The sequence below is a fragment of the Dermacentor andersoni genome, chromosome 2, assembly GCF_023375885.2.
Source record: "Dermacentor andersoni chromosome 2, qqDerAnde1_hic_scaffold, whole genome shotgun sequence".
NCBI classification, from domain to species: domain Eukaryota; kingdom Metazoa; phylum Arthropoda; class Arachnida; order Ixodida; family Ixodidae; genus Dermacentor; species Dermacentor andersoni.
Window position 1 is genome coordinate 162,467,657 of NC_092815.1, and position 17,741 is coordinate 162,485,397.

Sequence of the window (17,741 nt, forward strand, 5' to 3'; positions counted from 1 at the left end):
ATACACTACCAAGGTGGATACAGATAAAAAGAAATGAGGGCAAGGCAACTTGTGGCAGCTTAAAACTGATGAGGGGTAATAGAAAATTTGCTTTATGCCTGTAAATAGATTTGATGCTTAGAAGTGGTGTGATTATTCAGTCTGATTGGGCAGTTAAGACACCATGTCTTGAAACAGCCTAGTTTCAGAATCAAAAGTCTGCACAAAGTACATCGCTGCATTTTATAGAGTGTCTAAATAAATTGGCAGATCGCGTGAATATGTATGAATCGCTGATAAGCGACCATTTATCTCTAATCGTTAACTAAACGTTTTGACGTCACTACTCCATCTTCTTTTCTACGTAGCCGAATCCTTCTCGCTCAGTGAGTCGTCTGGTTCCGTTTTGTTTAATTGACTTCCTTCTGCATACCCGGCAGCTTCTGCTGCTCTCTTCTGCACTTCTCTGTAACTCCGCGCATGCTCAGCTTAAATGTTTCCCCTTTATTTATTTCTCGACCATGCGACTTTATCGCCAACTTTGTCCCTTTTTCTATTCTTCTAAAGGGCCACTCAGGAACCTACCCAGTACCAAATAACAAGTGGCCCATGTTCTCCACTTGGAAACATACCGATTAGCATACGCCCAGTTGCACATACCTAGAAGCTCATGTTGTCTATTTGGAAACGTAATCAATAAAAAATGCCCAGTTGCACATACACAGTGACCAAAGTTGTCTATAGGTAAATATATCCAAATGACACAACCCCACCTGCACATACCCAGTCTGCCTAGTTGTCCGTTCCGAAACATACCCAGTCGCACATTACCTGTTAGAAATACCCAGTGGCCCAAGTAGCATACTAGTACAGATAACCAGTGGAAAAAGATATTCCGGCAGAACCAATATCACGATCAACGGCGACGTTAAGGCGACTGACATTTAAAAAATGTAGCGGCACACCGTATTGCCACCGCAGACACACGAAGTGGTAATATCGCTGCCAACCACAATGCGGAAGGTAACGGCGGCCCAGTTTAAATTGTAATCACTGCACCCCAATTGAAACTGCGTAGTACTTTAGTATCGTGGCTCCAACAGCGTTGTGATGCCTCTCAGCCGAGCGGCGGCGTCTATTTCGAATGGGGCACTAATATTTTATTACATTTGAGGTTACATTCTTCTCGTGTCACTTTGGCACACCCCTTCTGGAGGATTGGCCAAGAATGTGCACGTACCTGCATCACGCATGCAGTGCCCAAGCTTGTCTGTTCGAGCACACACACCCAATAGTGAATACCGAGTGACCAAAGTTGTCTACTAGTCCGCAGGGCACCCACCTGAAAGCTATATATATGGACTCTCACCAAGAAGCTCATGTTGTCTGCTTGGCAAGAAAGAAGCCGGCACATATACCTAGTGACCCAAGGTGACCCAAGGCAGTGAACAAACTGGCGGAAATTGTGAAAGGGGTTCGAGAGATACCGCAAAGGAAGCAATGCTAAAATTAATGCATATTGCACGAATAACCAGTGCGCCCGACTTGTACGTTATCGGAACGAGAGCAACAGCCAGCAGCTAGCACCCACCACATGAAGAGAAGAGACAAAGAATCCTTTGCTTTAACATCGTGAAGTTGCAGAGGGTGGATTAGTCTGCTGATAAATATGTGGCGGTAAAGAATCTGTCCGGCGCTCCTTATAACTTAGGTCTCTATTTCCGAGAGGATGCAATGTTTTCAGATGACCGAGAACAGATAACAAATGGGTGATTGAGCAGCTCATCTGTGCGTTGGCGACTGGATAAAAAATATTTACAGTTTAACGCCTGGAAACAAGATAAGTGATAGCTGTTATCCGATGCAAGGCTGATCAGACCATCATCATCATCATCCTCATCAGCCTGGTTACGCCCATTGCAGGGCAAAAGTCTCTCCCATACTTCAACTACCCCAGTCATGTACTAATTTGGGCCATGTTGTCCCTGCAAACTTCTTAATTTCATCCGCCCACCTAACTTTCTCCCGTCCCCTGCTACGCTTCCGTTCCCTTGGAATCCAGTTTGTAACCCCTAATGACCATCGGTTGTCTTCTCTCCTCATTACATGTCCTGCCCATGCCCATTTCTTTTTCGTGATTTCAAATAAGATGTCATTAACTGGCTTTTCCTCCCTCACCCAATCTGCTCTTTTCTTATCCCCTAACGCTACACCTATCGTTCTTTCCACAGCTCGTTGCGTCGTCCTCAATTTAAGTAGAACCCTTTTCCTAAGCCTCCAGGTTTCTGCCCCATAGGTGATTACTGGTAAGACACATCTGTTATACTTTTTTCTCTTGAGGGATAATGGCTACCTGCTGTTCATGATGTGAGAATGCTTGCCAAACGCTCTCCAGCCCATTCTTATTCTTCTGCTTATTTCAGTCTCATGATCCGGATCCGCCGTCACTACCTGGCCTAAGTCGATGTATTGCCTTACCACTTCCAGTGCCTCGCTACCTATCGTAAACTGCTGTTCTCTTCCGAGACTGTTAAACAAAACTTTAGTTTTCTGCAGACTAATTTTTAGACCCACCCTTCTGCTTTGCCTCTCCAGGTCACTGAGCATGCATTGCAATTGGTCCCCTGAGGTATTAAGCAAGGCAATATCATCAGCGAATCCCAAGTTACTAAGGTATTCTCCATTAACTTTTATCCCCAATTCTTCCCAATCCATGTCTCTGAATACCTGTTGTAAACACGCTGTGAATAGCATTGGAGAGATTGTATCTCCCTGCCCGACGCCTTTCTTTATTGGGATTTTGTTGCTTTCGTTTTGGAGGACTACCGCAGCTGAGGAGCCGCTGTAGATACCTTTCAGTATTTTTACACACGGCTCGTCTACACCCTAATTCCGTAATGCCTTCATGACTGCTGAGGTTTCGAATGAATCAAACGCTTTCTCGTAATCAATGAAAGCTATATATAAGGGTTGGTTATATTCCGCACATTTCTCTATCACCTGATTGATAGTGTGAATATGGTCTATTGTTCAGTAGCCTTGACGGAATCCTGCCTGGTCCTTTGGTTGACGGAAGTGTAAGGTGTTCCTTATTCTATTTGCAATTACCTTAGTATATACTTTGTAGGCAACGGACAGTAAGCTGATCAGTCTATAATTTTTCAAGTCTTTGGTGTCCCCTTTCTTATGGATTTACGAAGAAAATTACATCACCTTAATTGTCCGTTATCGTCACTTTAAACAATTTCACTTTGGTTCCAATACAAGTACGTTCATGATATTACCGAAGGAAATACTTACGACGGTTTATTTAAGTAACCGTGTCACGTAAGGCTAAAGCTGTAACATTGCTTCTTGGAAGTTTTCTCCACGATCAATACAATTGATGTTTTTTACCCCGTTAGCTGAAAAGCGACAGCAGCAACAAAAAATGTGACCGGTATTATGCGTAATTAACTTTGTCGAGGTCCGGGGATGAAGCAGCAGAAATGCTGATGTGCGAGGACCTCTGGTTACCTGTAGTGAAAGAGCTTTTATTTTCACGCAATAGTGGGTGTCAATTTTCCTTTATATCGAGCGCAGTGATGCGAGAAATGGGCGACAGACAAAAAGTACAAGCCGTTAGCGCTGTTTCTCGTTCCTGTCTTTTTTTAGCTTTCTTCGGTGACGGAGGTATAATGGAGCTGTGGATTGGGCCGTTTAGAAAACAAACAGGGCTGCATACCCGGTCAAGGCATAATGCAGAAACAAGCGCACGTCAGCGTGAAGACAAGGAATCATTTTGCTCTGAGCAAGCAGAATAAAGCAGAGCAACCAGCCGTCTGGACACATCCCATGAAAACGCCCCACGGTGAAGTAACGCAATGGTGAACACGGCCAGTGGCGTTGTACTCTGTAACTGGGTCAGCAGGGGCCGTGCACGTGACTTGCGTAAAAATCTGGAATGGCGATGAATTGTTTCGGCATACAGCTTGAAACCCGAAGAGTCCTATGACCGCGACGGAAACTTTGACCGACCTTCGTCAATCGAGTTAATACTGTCTCTCTTTCGCCGTCTGTTCGCTCTCCCGAGCTTTCATTCCATAGGTTGTACTGTGTATGGCTCGTATAGCTTCATTTTCGGTTTTGCGTATTTTTCAGATGTCTCTAAAGACGTAGGCCTGCTTTCATTTTCATAAAACAGTACGGGGAATTTGGATGAGGTCTGCCGTTTAGACACCCTTAGCAGCATTGGAGCATGGTAGCTGTCTTCATCTCCGCAATATTAAATTTTGTGGGACGAACACCCGAGTTAATAAGGGCTGCTAAGTGGGACTTGACCTAAATAATGCATCAAGCACTTTCGCGATGCTAAGCATTTCTGTTTATTGCTGCGACACTGTTAGTGGGTTGAGACTGGCATAGTTACAAATAATTGTCCTCCGCTTGGCAATTTGCCCGTAAACTCGACAAAAAGGAAGAACACGTCTGTGCAAGCAAATGAATGCTCGGGCGTGCACGAGTGTTTCTTAATTCTGAAGCGGATAGCCAGTGGAAACGTCTGTCCGGGCTCACTAGTTGTGCACAGAGTAACACGGGTACTACAGTACACTGTGAAAAAAATTTTCCTTACTTTACAGAAAATTTGCTGGTAATTTGTGACCGAACACTCTTCCGTAAATTAAGAACGGTCATTTCCGTAGAACGGACAACTGTAAAAGAGAGACCGTAATACAAGATACGAGTGCTTCTGTATCTAGAAAACGGAAGACTCTGTATTCTGAATCTGTACTATAACCGTTAAAGTACGGTGCTTCTCGTATTCAGAAAACGGAACACACTGTATGCTGAATTTGTACTATAACCGCTAAAATACAGGTGCTTGCCGTATTCAGAAAACGAAAGACTCCGTATGCTAAATCTGTACTATATCCGTTAAAGTACAGGTGCTTCCCGTATTTCATCTTGCAGAGCATATCCATTGTTCGAAGAATGTGCCATCGGGGACAAAATTGCCCAGGACGTGCGAGAGTCGACCGAATCTTATGGTGCACTATTTGCTGGGATCAGCCGTGCTACCATCTGCGTTCAGAATGTGCATACGTAACCCACTGTTTTCAGCGGTCTTGAACAGAAATGGAATTTGGTCAACGCTCGCACTTCCAGGGTACTTTTGTCCACGATAGTATATCGCCTTTAATGCAAATGTCATGAAGGCAGCTCATAGACAAAGCAGCAGGTCACCATTGAGAAAATTGTCTTGCCAACACACTGACATGGCTGCAGAGAAAAAACACTTTGCACTTTGTGATATGAATGCACTGCATAGCATATATACACAAAGGTGCAACATTTCAGTCCTGAAGTTCTTAGATCACAGAAGCAACTTTATTTTCTTCAATCACTCGTCTTGCACTTCTTCCTGGTGAAAGTTGTTCTTGACCCAAAATGCTTGCAAGGATAAACTTGCTGCTGTTAGGAGAAACAAATAGTATTCGTGAATATCCATCCTAAAGAAAGCGGCAAAAAAGTATAATCACAGAACACGACAAAGCAGTAACTTCTGTGTTAGAAAAACATGTAAGTAGACCAACATTGTTGGAACAAGGGATGTTGTTATAGCCAACATTTCGACATAGGTGCTTGTCATTAGGGTAGCAAATGTTTTCCTTGGCTGTGTTGTTTTGGATTGTGCATAGCTCAGTGACCCCTAGCCTCATTGGGGGAGAAGAAACTGGTGCATATAATAGGTCAAGAGAAGCCAAAGTGTTAAAATAAAGGAAGGAAGGGTGTGCTTAGCAGTGGTGATTGTGATGGAGCGGGTATGAGCACTACTGTCAGTTCTTGCAAAGAGTAGGGGTGACCAAAACAGAAAATGATGTACACATGTAAGCAGTCATTAATCCAGTAGACCTAATCTTCCGAGAAGACAAAATAGGTATCAAGATAAACAGTTTGCACTTTTGGAAAAGAAAAACGAAGAATTAAGGAAAATAAATTTTGTATCAAGATGCATCTGGTTAAGATCACTGTAAATGGTAAATGAAGGCACATTACGAATATATATTTTGTTAAAAGCCGATGAAGAAAAGATATATTAACGAAATATTAAAAAATAGGGACATTAAAATTAAACTGGGTATGACCATAAAACAGTAAGGAACAGCCTGTGGAAAAAAATGGGATGGACAATATGATAACCAGGTGCAAGATTGCAAAACGTCGAGCGCTGTTTATATTCATGCTGCTGTTGACGGCTTCAAGTTTCTGTCTTCCTGTGGAACCTTTGTCTTACTTGAACAAGGAAATGGGTCATTTTTTAAACAAGTCAGTTCATATGCAGTTCAAAGCTTCAGCATTATTATATTGAAAGAAAATATTATGGTCAGTTCTCCTGGGTGTGCTTTCATTCACCAGTTATTTCCACCGGTGTAAGCTCAAAATTTAATGGTCTAAATGGACCTTAGCTCCTCACAAACCATTAGCTGGTCTTTTTTTCAACACAGATGCCTGCACATTATATGTGTTGGCAGGAGTGCTAGCGAACTACATTAAACTTGTTGCCACAACCAAAGTGAAACTTGGTAACAGTGATTGAAAAAAAAAACCAGCATTCCACAATATTGATTCAAGTCGTCTGGAAAAGTTGCTTAAGTTAATGTACACCCCCCACCCCACCAGACACAATTATACACCACACTGACTCTCATGGTGTCAACCATGCTATTATAGCACTAGGCATCAAGTAGGAGAATTAGAAGATAAGAGGGCACAATGCTTTTTGTTAGAATATCAAATGTGCTTTACATAAATGCTACATTCCAACTAACAAAGGAGCAGCCGATAGTGACCAATGCATACGAAAGCTAATGACATTCTGTGCAGCAGAATGTTGACGATGAGGTGTTATGCGCACAAGTGCACTCATTCACACAAAATGACATCCTGCAGACAAACCTTGTGCCAACATTACAGTTTGAAAAACACCACAGTGGAAAGCAAAGAGTGCTAAATTTGTTGAAAATTACTAAAAATTATTCGATTATTCATTATCCTTACTGTTCGTTAAAGATTCACAGATTGTTCCCTACGGGTGCTGTAAACTGCTTTTATAGTGGTAGCAACAATGATCTGTGGCACAGACAAGAATAAATGCTCATGAAGTTTATGCAAGAGTATACCCTACAAATTACACCCCATTTCACATTTCAATGTGGTAGAAGAGGAAGACGAAAAAAACTACTTTCTCGTGGAGGATGCATACCCCAGAACAGAAGAAACAAGTGTACCCTAACCATTGCTGCTGCCGATGCCTCTGCACTAGCAGTTACATATAATATGGCAGTTACAATTGTTTTTCCACAAGCACTGCAAGCTGCTGCCAGTTTACCAGTACAGAGCTGTAATAAATTTAGGGCAAGTTAAAGCTCTCTAATGGATTCATCTATGACACAATTGGAATGCAATATTCTGCAAATAAGTGAAGAGCGATGTGCCATCCCATACAATGAAACACCTTTGAAGAATCTGAATCACCACCTGCACTCTTAGGCAGTTACACCCTTTGGAGTGCCCCTTCTGCCACACAACATAAATCATTATCTGCCTTGATGTGTTTCCTTTCTTTAAAACGCCACGCCCGCTACTTTCCTTTCGGGAATGCTATCATGCTGATAACGCGCATGCCGTTCGTTACTGGAAAGTACAGGGCTCGCAGCGTTAAAGAAAGGAAACGCAACAAGGCAGATGACGATTATCACTGTGTGGCAGAAGGGCTACTCCAAAGGGTGTAACTTTGCCTAAGAGTGTGGAGTGATGAGGTAAAAGAGTGTGTTCTGTGTAAAGTAGTGCACCTGTATAACCTAAAGCTGTGGAGAATGCATTTAGTATCAGCTGTGAAGGTTTCTAATTTTAATTGCACACAGTAAAACCCTCCATGCAGTTTTGCAAAACGCAAACCCCCTACCTTTTTGTTGTTCAAAGGCAATCACACGTAGGGCCATAACATGTACATTATGAGTTTTGTTCCCAAACAATCAAAGTGAATAGCACCACCTTAAGTGTTATGTGCCTTCTGTCTCACATTTTCTGTCAAAAATTGTTAGTGTCAAATGCTGCGATCGGCAGAAAAACGGATTTCTGGAGCAATATAAAGTATTAAGTACCGTGATCTCAGTTCTTTCACTGCTGTTTAAGCATTATCGGGTCTTAAGTAAAAAAACGAGGAATAAATACACGCATATTTTACGTCACAACCCTCATGAGGCATTTAGTAGTCTGGATTATAAAGGATTCCAGATTTACAACGCAGGACAGATTTTATTCCACTGAAAGAATGGCATCATGCCAATGATTCTGCATTTGGTGCTATATTTATTTGTATTTAGTTCCGTTGGAATGTGTGTGTACTCTCAGCGATATTGCTTGACATGTTTTAGATTGACTGTTTTCTAAATTTAGGCAAATTCGTACTCGCAAATAAGCTTGTATGACACCAAGAACTTGCTTAGCAGGAGTATTTATAACATTTGCAAGATATTAGGCTCTTGAATGCATATCTAAGCCTGGGGTGCACGCCGCCCCCTAATCTCATCAGCAAGTCTGGAACTCATCTACAAGGTATGTTATGATGAATGTAAAGTTGCTTGAACGGGAGAAATAGGGAGTTTAAACAGGTGAATTATGCAGCATAAGAATGATGTCAGCAAGAAGCAAGCATCAAGAAGCACTGTCACTCAATGCGCATAGACGATCAAACGCAAGAATTATTTGGGATGATTTGAAATTCTGGCATTGGAACGAAATGTCTTTTAATCTATATATAGACTGATTATTCACTCTACTACCACTACCTTTACCAGAAACATTCATAATCATTATCCTATCTATGCCACATCATCCTAGCTTATATTCAAGCCTTCATAAGCTGCTTTTTTTACTGCTAATTCTCTGTGGGAAAGAGGTGTCTGTATGAAGACCATATCATATACTTATTACCCGTTTTTTGATAAATAAGGGAAAAACTTCACACCAAAAATGCGTTGAGCTTGAGCATGTTCTACGTTTGAAGCTGTTGATTCTTTTTTCCCTTTGCCATCATTGAACCACCTGGTTAGCTAAGTAGACAGAAAAGCTGCAGGAGAAAGGTAGGGGTGCCAAATTAGACTTGTGCCCCAGGGGACCTTTTCACGGTCACTGGAGGAACTGCCTGTGGCCTCGGCATCTTCCTTGAGGGCCATGGCCATGTCTAAGAAACCTTGTCTCCACAGGCTGCATAAAGAAGGATAATTTTCTGAGCCAAGTCTTTTTCTTAAAAGAACCCATTTAAGGTGTATTCGTGGCTTTGCACCACAAAACTGACACATGACTGGCCACTCAAGACACTTTATGTGTATTCGCACGCTTATTCCTTGGAAAAACACTTTTATGTGGCACACAATGATTAACAGTAACAAAAAAGTGTATAAGGAGGCTTTCATATTGCTCTACAACTTTTCATTGACGCATTTCATTTAATTATTTGATATTTATTAACTAATTAAGAATTATGTCATTAGGCAGAATGCAAAATATAATCAGAGTATCTCCAAGCAACGGCAAACAACATTACCTTCATTTTGTCTAGTTACATCGCATTTACATATTTCTAAATCTTGGTGCACGATAGTTAAGACACCCTGTAGATCAAAAAACAATATTACAATTTTCATAATGATCTCTTGCGTGTTATTGGTGGCTATGGCTGCTTCAAGTTATTCTTTCAGTACGGTACAAGCAGTTTTGAAGTGAAATTGTTTTGCATCGAGGGCGGTAATCTAGAAAATCAAGCAAAAGGTCAAGTTGTGTTCACTATTCAGATGTTTAACTAAGAAGCTGCAGGAAAAGGAAACAGAACACAACACCTAATAAACAATGCAAAATTTGAAAATTTAAACTGAACAAGAAACAAGTTTTTGAAAACACAGAAAAAAGCCAGCAGCTTACGTCGAATACACCCTTGCTATGTACTCCAAGTGAAGTTGTTACCGCAATGCTTGGGCACCATACGAACGTAACAATCAACAACTTTGAGCAGAATATTAACACCACTAAATGAACTGGCCTTTAAAGATTCTTGATCTGAAATCCTCAACGACTTGTTCTGGCGTTTAATCTGTCGAGCTCAATCTGTATTCTCAAAAGCTGGCTCTCGGCCATAATTTCTCTAAACGCAACATCAGCTTAAATCTCAAGATAGGGTTGACCTGTAAATAAAGTTGATAATGCATCATGAACACTCTTACATGTTAACCAGAAGGTTCACTCATGCAGCCATGAAATTGTGATACAGACACGATATATTGAAGCTGGTTTTGTGAAGTGTTTCATTCTTCCAAGGCTTCTTCTCCAGTTGTGAAAGCTGTCTCCACTAGCTAAATAAGCGATGAGAATAAAAAAAGAACTTCAACATGCTCACAATACGTTGGCCATTTGCAAGTAAACAGCAGCCTTTTTGGGCGCACAGGTTGCCTGGTGCAAATCTACTATGCCACAATACTTGCGTTACCCAGTACCAGCCACTTTAAAGTGCAATGTGTTCAGAGCCCTTTCCCTCTATTTTTTTGCTTTGGAAACAGTTTACCATGTGTTCAGTAGGTGTCGAGAAAGGGGACAGAAAACACTGTGCACCAGTGATTTCTAATGTTTTGCTGGATGCAGCACACCGCACCGGATGCAGGTGAAGCCAGTGGAAATGCGGTGTCATGCAGGCGCTTGTCCTGGGAGCAGGGCATATGGTGGACTAACTAGTGCGTGCGATCAGATAATATTGCTGCCGAAAAACTTTTCTTTGTGGTTTTTCACATTTTAGGAGGTCTCTACATGTCTGGTAAGCGCTTTTATGACAATCTGAACCCGTATACGATAGTGTTCTCTTACATCAAGTTTTTTCTCATTTACCAGTGTTTCCATTGCACGCCACTTATGTTAGCTACACTGTAGACACTGCAATGGAAAAATTCTGGACACCTCGAAACACTGCTTGGGTAGTTTATGGCACATCGGGCAGGCATGTTAGGGGAAGAAATGCCACACACCCGTGCAAACGAAGTGCTGCCGCAAAGTTGTGAAGCACCAACTTCCGGGACAAGGTTGGCTTCAGTCGAGGGTGCTCGATGTGCTGTCCATGCCCTGTAGTAGAGATCAGTGGTGTGGACCCTTTTATACTGGCTGTCTTTTCTGGTCGGAACCTTGGCAACAGCTTCCACCATACTTTTTTGAACCTGCAACATGTGCAGAGAAAGTCACATCACTGTGCGTTGATTGTATGGCTTTATTGTTCTACACATTCTATCAAATCATTAAAAAATACAGTTCGCACATTTTTACTACTGTATATAGACAGTCTAGTTGCTAGACACGCGAAACATTACCATCCCTCTGACAGAATGCAACAATAGAAGCGTACACTGTAAAGCTACACTAAAATTTAAATTGATGTGACACCGTATGAGCATACAGTATGCTTACTGTATGCTCTAGCCCTGTGTCAAGTAAAAGTTAATCGTCAATCATTTATGGTGTATTTCTACTTATTCTGGGTCATCAAACTGTACAATCAATGTTCCAAGTTTACACATCGTTGGCTTTTGATTGCCTATGTGATCCGTTTCCTACTTACACATGCAGTAATCCCACTGTAATAAGGAAAAAGAGTTAGAAAAAGAAATGCCATGATAATCTTCCACATTTACTGAGGGCAGGAACAATGGCCAATAGCATGTGGTTGAAGCTACATAAATACTCAGTTTTCACACAGCTTAATTGTTCAGCAAGTAATAAAGAGGTACGCTGTGCGCCTCTGCATAACCAATAAAATCTGACTACTTGACACTGTACTAAGGCTGCTGCTTGATAGTGTTCGGCAGTTCGGCTTTGGTTTTCTGATATACAGAACTGTTTAGGTACCAGTAGTTTACTTTGCGATAAAATGGAACTTGGAGCACTGGTCATTTGCACATAAATAATGCGACAGCAAATATAACACAAGGACAGGAATATGGGTCTCTTAGAAAAAATACATACACATTATGAATATAATGTGATGTGATGCCACAATGAAACAGAAAGCAACGCATAGAAGTGGATGGCACTTCCATGCCACCAAGGTTATTGGACAGACAGTACTTCAGAAGTGCCCGCAACACAGTCAAAGAAGGCAAAGCAGCATTTCTTTGCGTTCAACACAATGCATTGGCGGGCTAGTTGGTGCGATTCCATAAATACTTTGTTTAGCGCAAAACAATGGACACAAGAAAGACGACCAGCACAAGGCGCTACTCTCAACTGACATCACTTTATTGCGTCACTCCTTTATAGATAGTAGAATCTAGAAGAACATGTGCAGTGAGCACCATGTGCAGGGACCACCAACAACCGATCACAAGAGCGCACTCATGCGACGGGATCCAAAAAACCATATTGAGCACCGCACAAGGTTAAAGAAGGCACACTAATGCACTGTGACCCCAAAGACTGTATGAAGAAAGCTTCCGATAACTCTCGGGCGGTGGTATCACAGCACTTTTTCAAAATCATAGTATCACGAAAGATGGCTTTGCACTTCCATATTTTACAATGTTGAGCCAAATGGGAACCTGTGCCTGTTGGTATGGATCGCTTATGTTCGCAATGTTTCGTGATACTACGATTTTGAAAAAGAGCGGTGATACCACCGCCAGAGAGTTATCGGAAGCTTTCTTCATACAGTCATTGGGGTCACAGTGCATTAGTGTGCTTTCCTTAACCTTGTACAGTGCTCAATATGGTTTTTTTGGATTCTGTCGTATGAGTGTGCTCTTGCGATCAGATGTTGGTGGTTCCTGCACATGGTGTTCACAGCGCATGTTCTTCTAGATTCTGCTGTCTACAAAGGAGGGAAGCAATAAAGTGATGTCAGTTGAGAGTAGCGCCTTGTTCTGTCGTCTTTCTTGTGTCCATTGTTTTGCGCTAAAAAAGCAATTATGTATTCCTTGTGTGTGTTTGAAGACAGCTCCACACGCAGTAGCGATTCCAGTATTGCTGCCCAGTGGTTTAGCTCGCCGCAGCTTGAAGTGCCACAAAATATAAGGAGAGAAACCTGCATTATAGTTTTGTTGCAAACAAGAATATAACGTGAAGTGCATTCTGAGGCCAGAAACTACAGAAAAAAATTTCATGATGCACCACTGTGCAGGGTTTTATAGCAAAGTCAAATACATTTAGTGTAAATATCACACTATGATGGTACACAATGGTGGTAATCTGTAATAATATAAAAGGTGCCTTAATGTTACAACAAAAGTTGACATTACTTAATAATAGCCCTGTAAAATTTAGCATGCAGGGGCACCACTTGGTTAAACAATAGTGATGTAATGTCTATGTACACAAGTATTGCCCATGCATTTCTGCCATTGTCCAAATGGCATAAATGAATGGGTAATACTTGTATACATAGATATTACATCTCTATTGTTTAACCAAGTGGGTAAACTATGTCTGCCTCATACAAGATTAGAATTAAACCATAAATTATATATAGTCACCCTAACAGTAACACCTCAATTGAACTTCACAGTAAGTAGACGTCACCTATTCAAAGTTTATATGTTGAATGTAACGAACCCTCATTACAGCAGCGCAGAGCATTCCTCACATTTCTTTACGTACTCAGAATTCAAGTCATCACCGCAACACATATGCTACAACATCGTCACACAGTGCAACTCACGCTTACACTACAGAAATAAACCAAACATGTTTAGGCCACTTGTACTGCAGTATGAGCAATAGTGTCGGGATTATGAAATTCCCCACGAAGTCCTCCAGGTTGCCAAGAAACCAGAACGGTTGGCCCCGTGGTACGATTTCACGCAGTTGTGCGACTGGACATTAACACATTTAAGGAAAAGAGACACTCCTCACGACCACATTATACAAGAATTCCGTGCTCTTCAGGACCAATATCAAAATCACATGCAATTCTACACTGATGGGTCCAAAACAAAACAACACGTGGGTGTAGGGGCCGTAACAGAAAATTGGGAAAGAAGTATTCGTCTACCAAAACATGCCTCTGTTTTCACTGCTGAAGTTTACACTGTATGGGTTGTAGTGAAAAAGATTATCACTGGCAAGCACAAAAACAGTCATTTACACTGATTCCTTAAGTACACTGAAGGCTCTAAACCTAAAATTTGAGTGTGAACCCCTGTTAGGGGACATACTAAACATGGTCGCACTTAACAAATATGGGAGATCAATCCACTTCTGCTGGGTACCAAGTCATGTTGGGATACCGGGTAACGAAGCAGCCGATAGATATGCATCGATGGCAGCGAACAAAGAGATAACAAACACAACACTTCCATACAAAGGTAGCATCCGCGCGATTAGAAAAGCCTTAACGGCGAAATGGCAACGCGAATGGGACCATTGTGCTGACAACAAACTACATCTCACGAAAACCATAGTTGGCGAGTGGAAGTCATGCTACCATCAGGAGCGGTTCATCAATGTAGTTTTATGCCGACTACGCATTGGGCACACACACCTCACACAATTACTTACGAAAGAAGACACACCAACATGCGAGAAATGTCAACAGCCACAAACAGTTATGCACATATTACTCACATGTACGCAGACTGAAACACACAGACGAACACTTTTGCACAAATTATATCAACTACACATACCTTTACACCCTGCTCTAATTTGAGGTGATGATCCGCTAGTCCCATTATGTGACGTTCGTAAATTTCTAGACGACACTGGATTTTTACATAAAATATAGATTATTAACAAAGCCTTTTCCTTCATTAACTGGATTTTAAAACACCTAATGTTTGGCGCAGCATATCCTTAGCCGCTTTTGCGCCATTAAACCCCATTTAACTAACTAAGTAAGTAGACGCCTGTTGATGCCAGCCTCCCCCAATGCTAAACTGTGCTGCATGCTTTACAGATAAATTATAGTGGTATCACTAAACTCTGAAGCTATTCAGGACTGCAGCATTGTAGAAGACATAAACAAATGTCCCATTTCATGTGTAACAGCCTTTGCTTGAACATCTTACCAAGTGCAAATTAAAATTACTTCTCCTTGTTTAGCATTTTTGCCTGCTAGACCACAATCCAATGTCATCAATATATTAACATATTACCTCAAAGAACCTAATTTGGCTTATAGATTAACACCTTCGCATACTGCCACAGCTACACTCTGTCATATGCGTTGCAATCATAAAGGAGTGCTTGTCCACCAGCACTCCAACGTCACTAACAGTGATCACCTACACAGCTTGATTCAGGTGGCAGCCATAATTCAGGTGGCAAATAGCTAAGAGAAAAAAAAAATCCACTCACTTTGAGAGCTACAATACTGCGATAACTTGAGAGAGATGGACCCATTGCAGGCAGCAGACCTCTTCTCAGCTCCAGCACAACAGCAACTTGCCTTTCAGTAAAAGAAAAGGATTGATTAGTAATGATAAGTTACCTTGTTTTTGCTGAGTATCAATACAATCTGACTTTCATGCATATCCATCCACTCTCCGCTTTAGTAATACAACTGAATTATTCGTAAAATAAAACAGTCAATGTTGATACCATTCGTTTCTCTTGTATGTCCAATTTTTTTCGCACTGATACCCCGTTTACTGCTTGCTTACTGACACGAATGCCTTGACTGCCCAGACATCATTCGAAGCAACACGTCTTGCTGCACTGCAAAAAGTTGCACCGAGGAAACACAGCAGAGCAGCCAGAGGAAAGAACTTTTTTTTTCTGGTCACAATTAAAACGTGCACCCAAGCAAGAAAGTAACGATCACAGGTAGTGAGCGACTGCTATTGCCTCGAACGTTTATTTCCGTATTTTAACAGAAGTTCTTGTATCGGATACAGTATGCTCTCAAGCCAATACAAGCGTCAATACAAGTGCGCAACTGAACGGAGTTTTATTCTACGCTTTTAACACGAGTGAGCAAAAGGTTAGAAGTACCTCACGGAAATTGCGATCGAGCCGATCGCGCTACGACTGGAATCGATCTGAAAAGATAGGGTGATCCCTTTCCCCATTCATGCGTCAGTTTTGCCCTAAGACGTTGCATAGTGGTCTTTTGAAACAACATTTCTGTTCGCGACACCGGCTTACCACACATCACTTTAACACCTACGTTATGCAAACCAAATAAGATTAAAATGGGCTTACCTCATGAGCAAGTTATGAGTGCGCGTAGACTGTTGAACACCCGTTGAGACGTGCACCCAAACACAGGACAACTTCTTCGATGCCGCAACGTGCAGAGTTTTGTACACGAAGTGAAAGACATCCAGCGCAAATATCTCCGCGCGATGACGGCAAATGACGAGCGCACAAGCGTACAAAACACAGCGACAAATTCGGAACATTGCCAATTCGAACGTGCCGAGACCCAAGCAGCGTAACCATCCATCGTTTCTGTTCTTCGCTCCCGATGCGTCAATCTCTCTTCCTTGGAGTCTTGCTTCACTCTTGAGTACAAATCAAGAGATATTTACGGCAAATTAACAACTTTTACAATGCGACACGAAAAAGTCCGGCTGACTACACATGTGCAGCTCCGTCGGCCACTCCTAACGGACGCGCAGCGCTCGCTGCCCCCTGGTGCCGCACTCTGTGAACGCGGAGAACACAATCGGTTTCGTTTTCGCATTTGTGCTCTAGTTACTGTATCGTATCAGTTCAACGAGCACAAGCTATCTTGGCACGCTGGAACGACACGTGCCTTTCCTTGCCCTCTATTTCCACTACCCCCTTTCCCTCGCTCTGGTATAAAATGCCCAGCGCAATAAACATAACAGTTCACTGTTGTCTTGAAACGCCTGCTGTTGGTTCCTTCGACCGGGACCCGGTCGATACAGTTACTGGAACTGCAATATAATTGCTTGACAATTAATTGAATTCTAAAAGAGAACACTTTCTCTCCCACAAGTTAGTGCGTTTTATACAAAGGGAGAGAGAATGCAAGAAGCAGAAAGGCAGGGAGGTCAACCAAAGCGTTCGCTACTGGGGATAGCTAACCCCTGTGCTGCAATGAAGTGCAAAGCAATGCACTGCGATGCGTCCATAATCTCTAGTATAGCGATAATTTGGGCTGGTTGGTGCATGTAATGAACGGGTAAATAATGAGTTGTGTCATAACATTACCCATATATAAAGCACATGGAAGTAATGGTGTTGCATTCTAGGTCAAAAAGAAATAAAGCTTGAATCGTTACATCTCGGCACTGGGCATTCTTTCTTTCCGTATTATTTTTTTCTTCTTTTTGACAGTACACACAGTACTAGCACGGTAATAGGTCCTTCATCTTCAGTCACCTTCCAGTAGTTTACACACATGTCGGTGCATGTTCGCGTTCTTTATTCTACCGTACAATAACGAGCGCGCTTACCGGTCTTGGTTCAAGATGAAGCGCCAAATCTTTGCGATTACATCTTATCGCAGGAATTAACACATGAACAGTGAAGATTATGCGTAATCGATTTGTCTCAATGAATGGGCAGTTATTGTCAGAGGCGAGATATTATGTAAATATTATGGGAATGAGTTAAACCAACTACATTGCAGTTCAGCAATGCCCTTTGACACTTGGGTTAATTGCTTGCCGCATTCGAAAATTTCACCCGACCGTTGTACTTGGATCTATAGGCCGCCAGCCCCCTTCGAGACCATTTGCTGCAAAATGTAAATGCCGTTAAGGTCATTATACCACTCCCTG

The 17,741-nt window shown here is 41.9% G+C and overlaps 2 protein-coding genes across 5 annotated transcripts in view; one reads left to right on the top strand and one right to left on the bottom strand.

The window, feature by feature from the left end:
- LOC126540515 (neural cell adhesion molecule 2-like) overlaps positions 1-17,741 on the top strand; it is a 309,792-nt gene that overhangs the window by 205,123 nt on the left and 86,928 nt on the right. The gene's annotated exons all lie outside the window — the stretch shown is intronic.
- On the bottom strand, positions 5,325-16,228 carry LOC126540516 (uncharacterized). Of its 3 annotated transcripts, none has more exons than XM_050187330.3 (5): positions 16,192-16,228; positions 15,346-15,436; positions 11,034-11,219; positions 9,067-9,228; positions 5,325-5,427 (listed from the first exon to the last, which is right to left on the bottom strand). In XM_050187330.3, exons 1-4 carry the CDS (start codon positions 16,194-16,196, stop codon positions 9,151-9,153), a joined length of 360 nt encoding a protein of 119 aa, XP_050043287.1. In that variant the 5' UTR covers positions 16,197-16,228; the 3' UTR covers positions 5,325-5,427; positions 9,067-9,150. The 3 variants fall into 3 exon arrangements, with proteins under 3 accessions (XP_050043287.1, XP_050043286.1, XP_072142684.1); XM_050187329.3 differs by having other exon boundaries at positions 5,325-5,430; XM_072286583.1 differs by lacking the exon at positions 9,067-9,228 and having other exon boundaries at positions 5,325-5,430.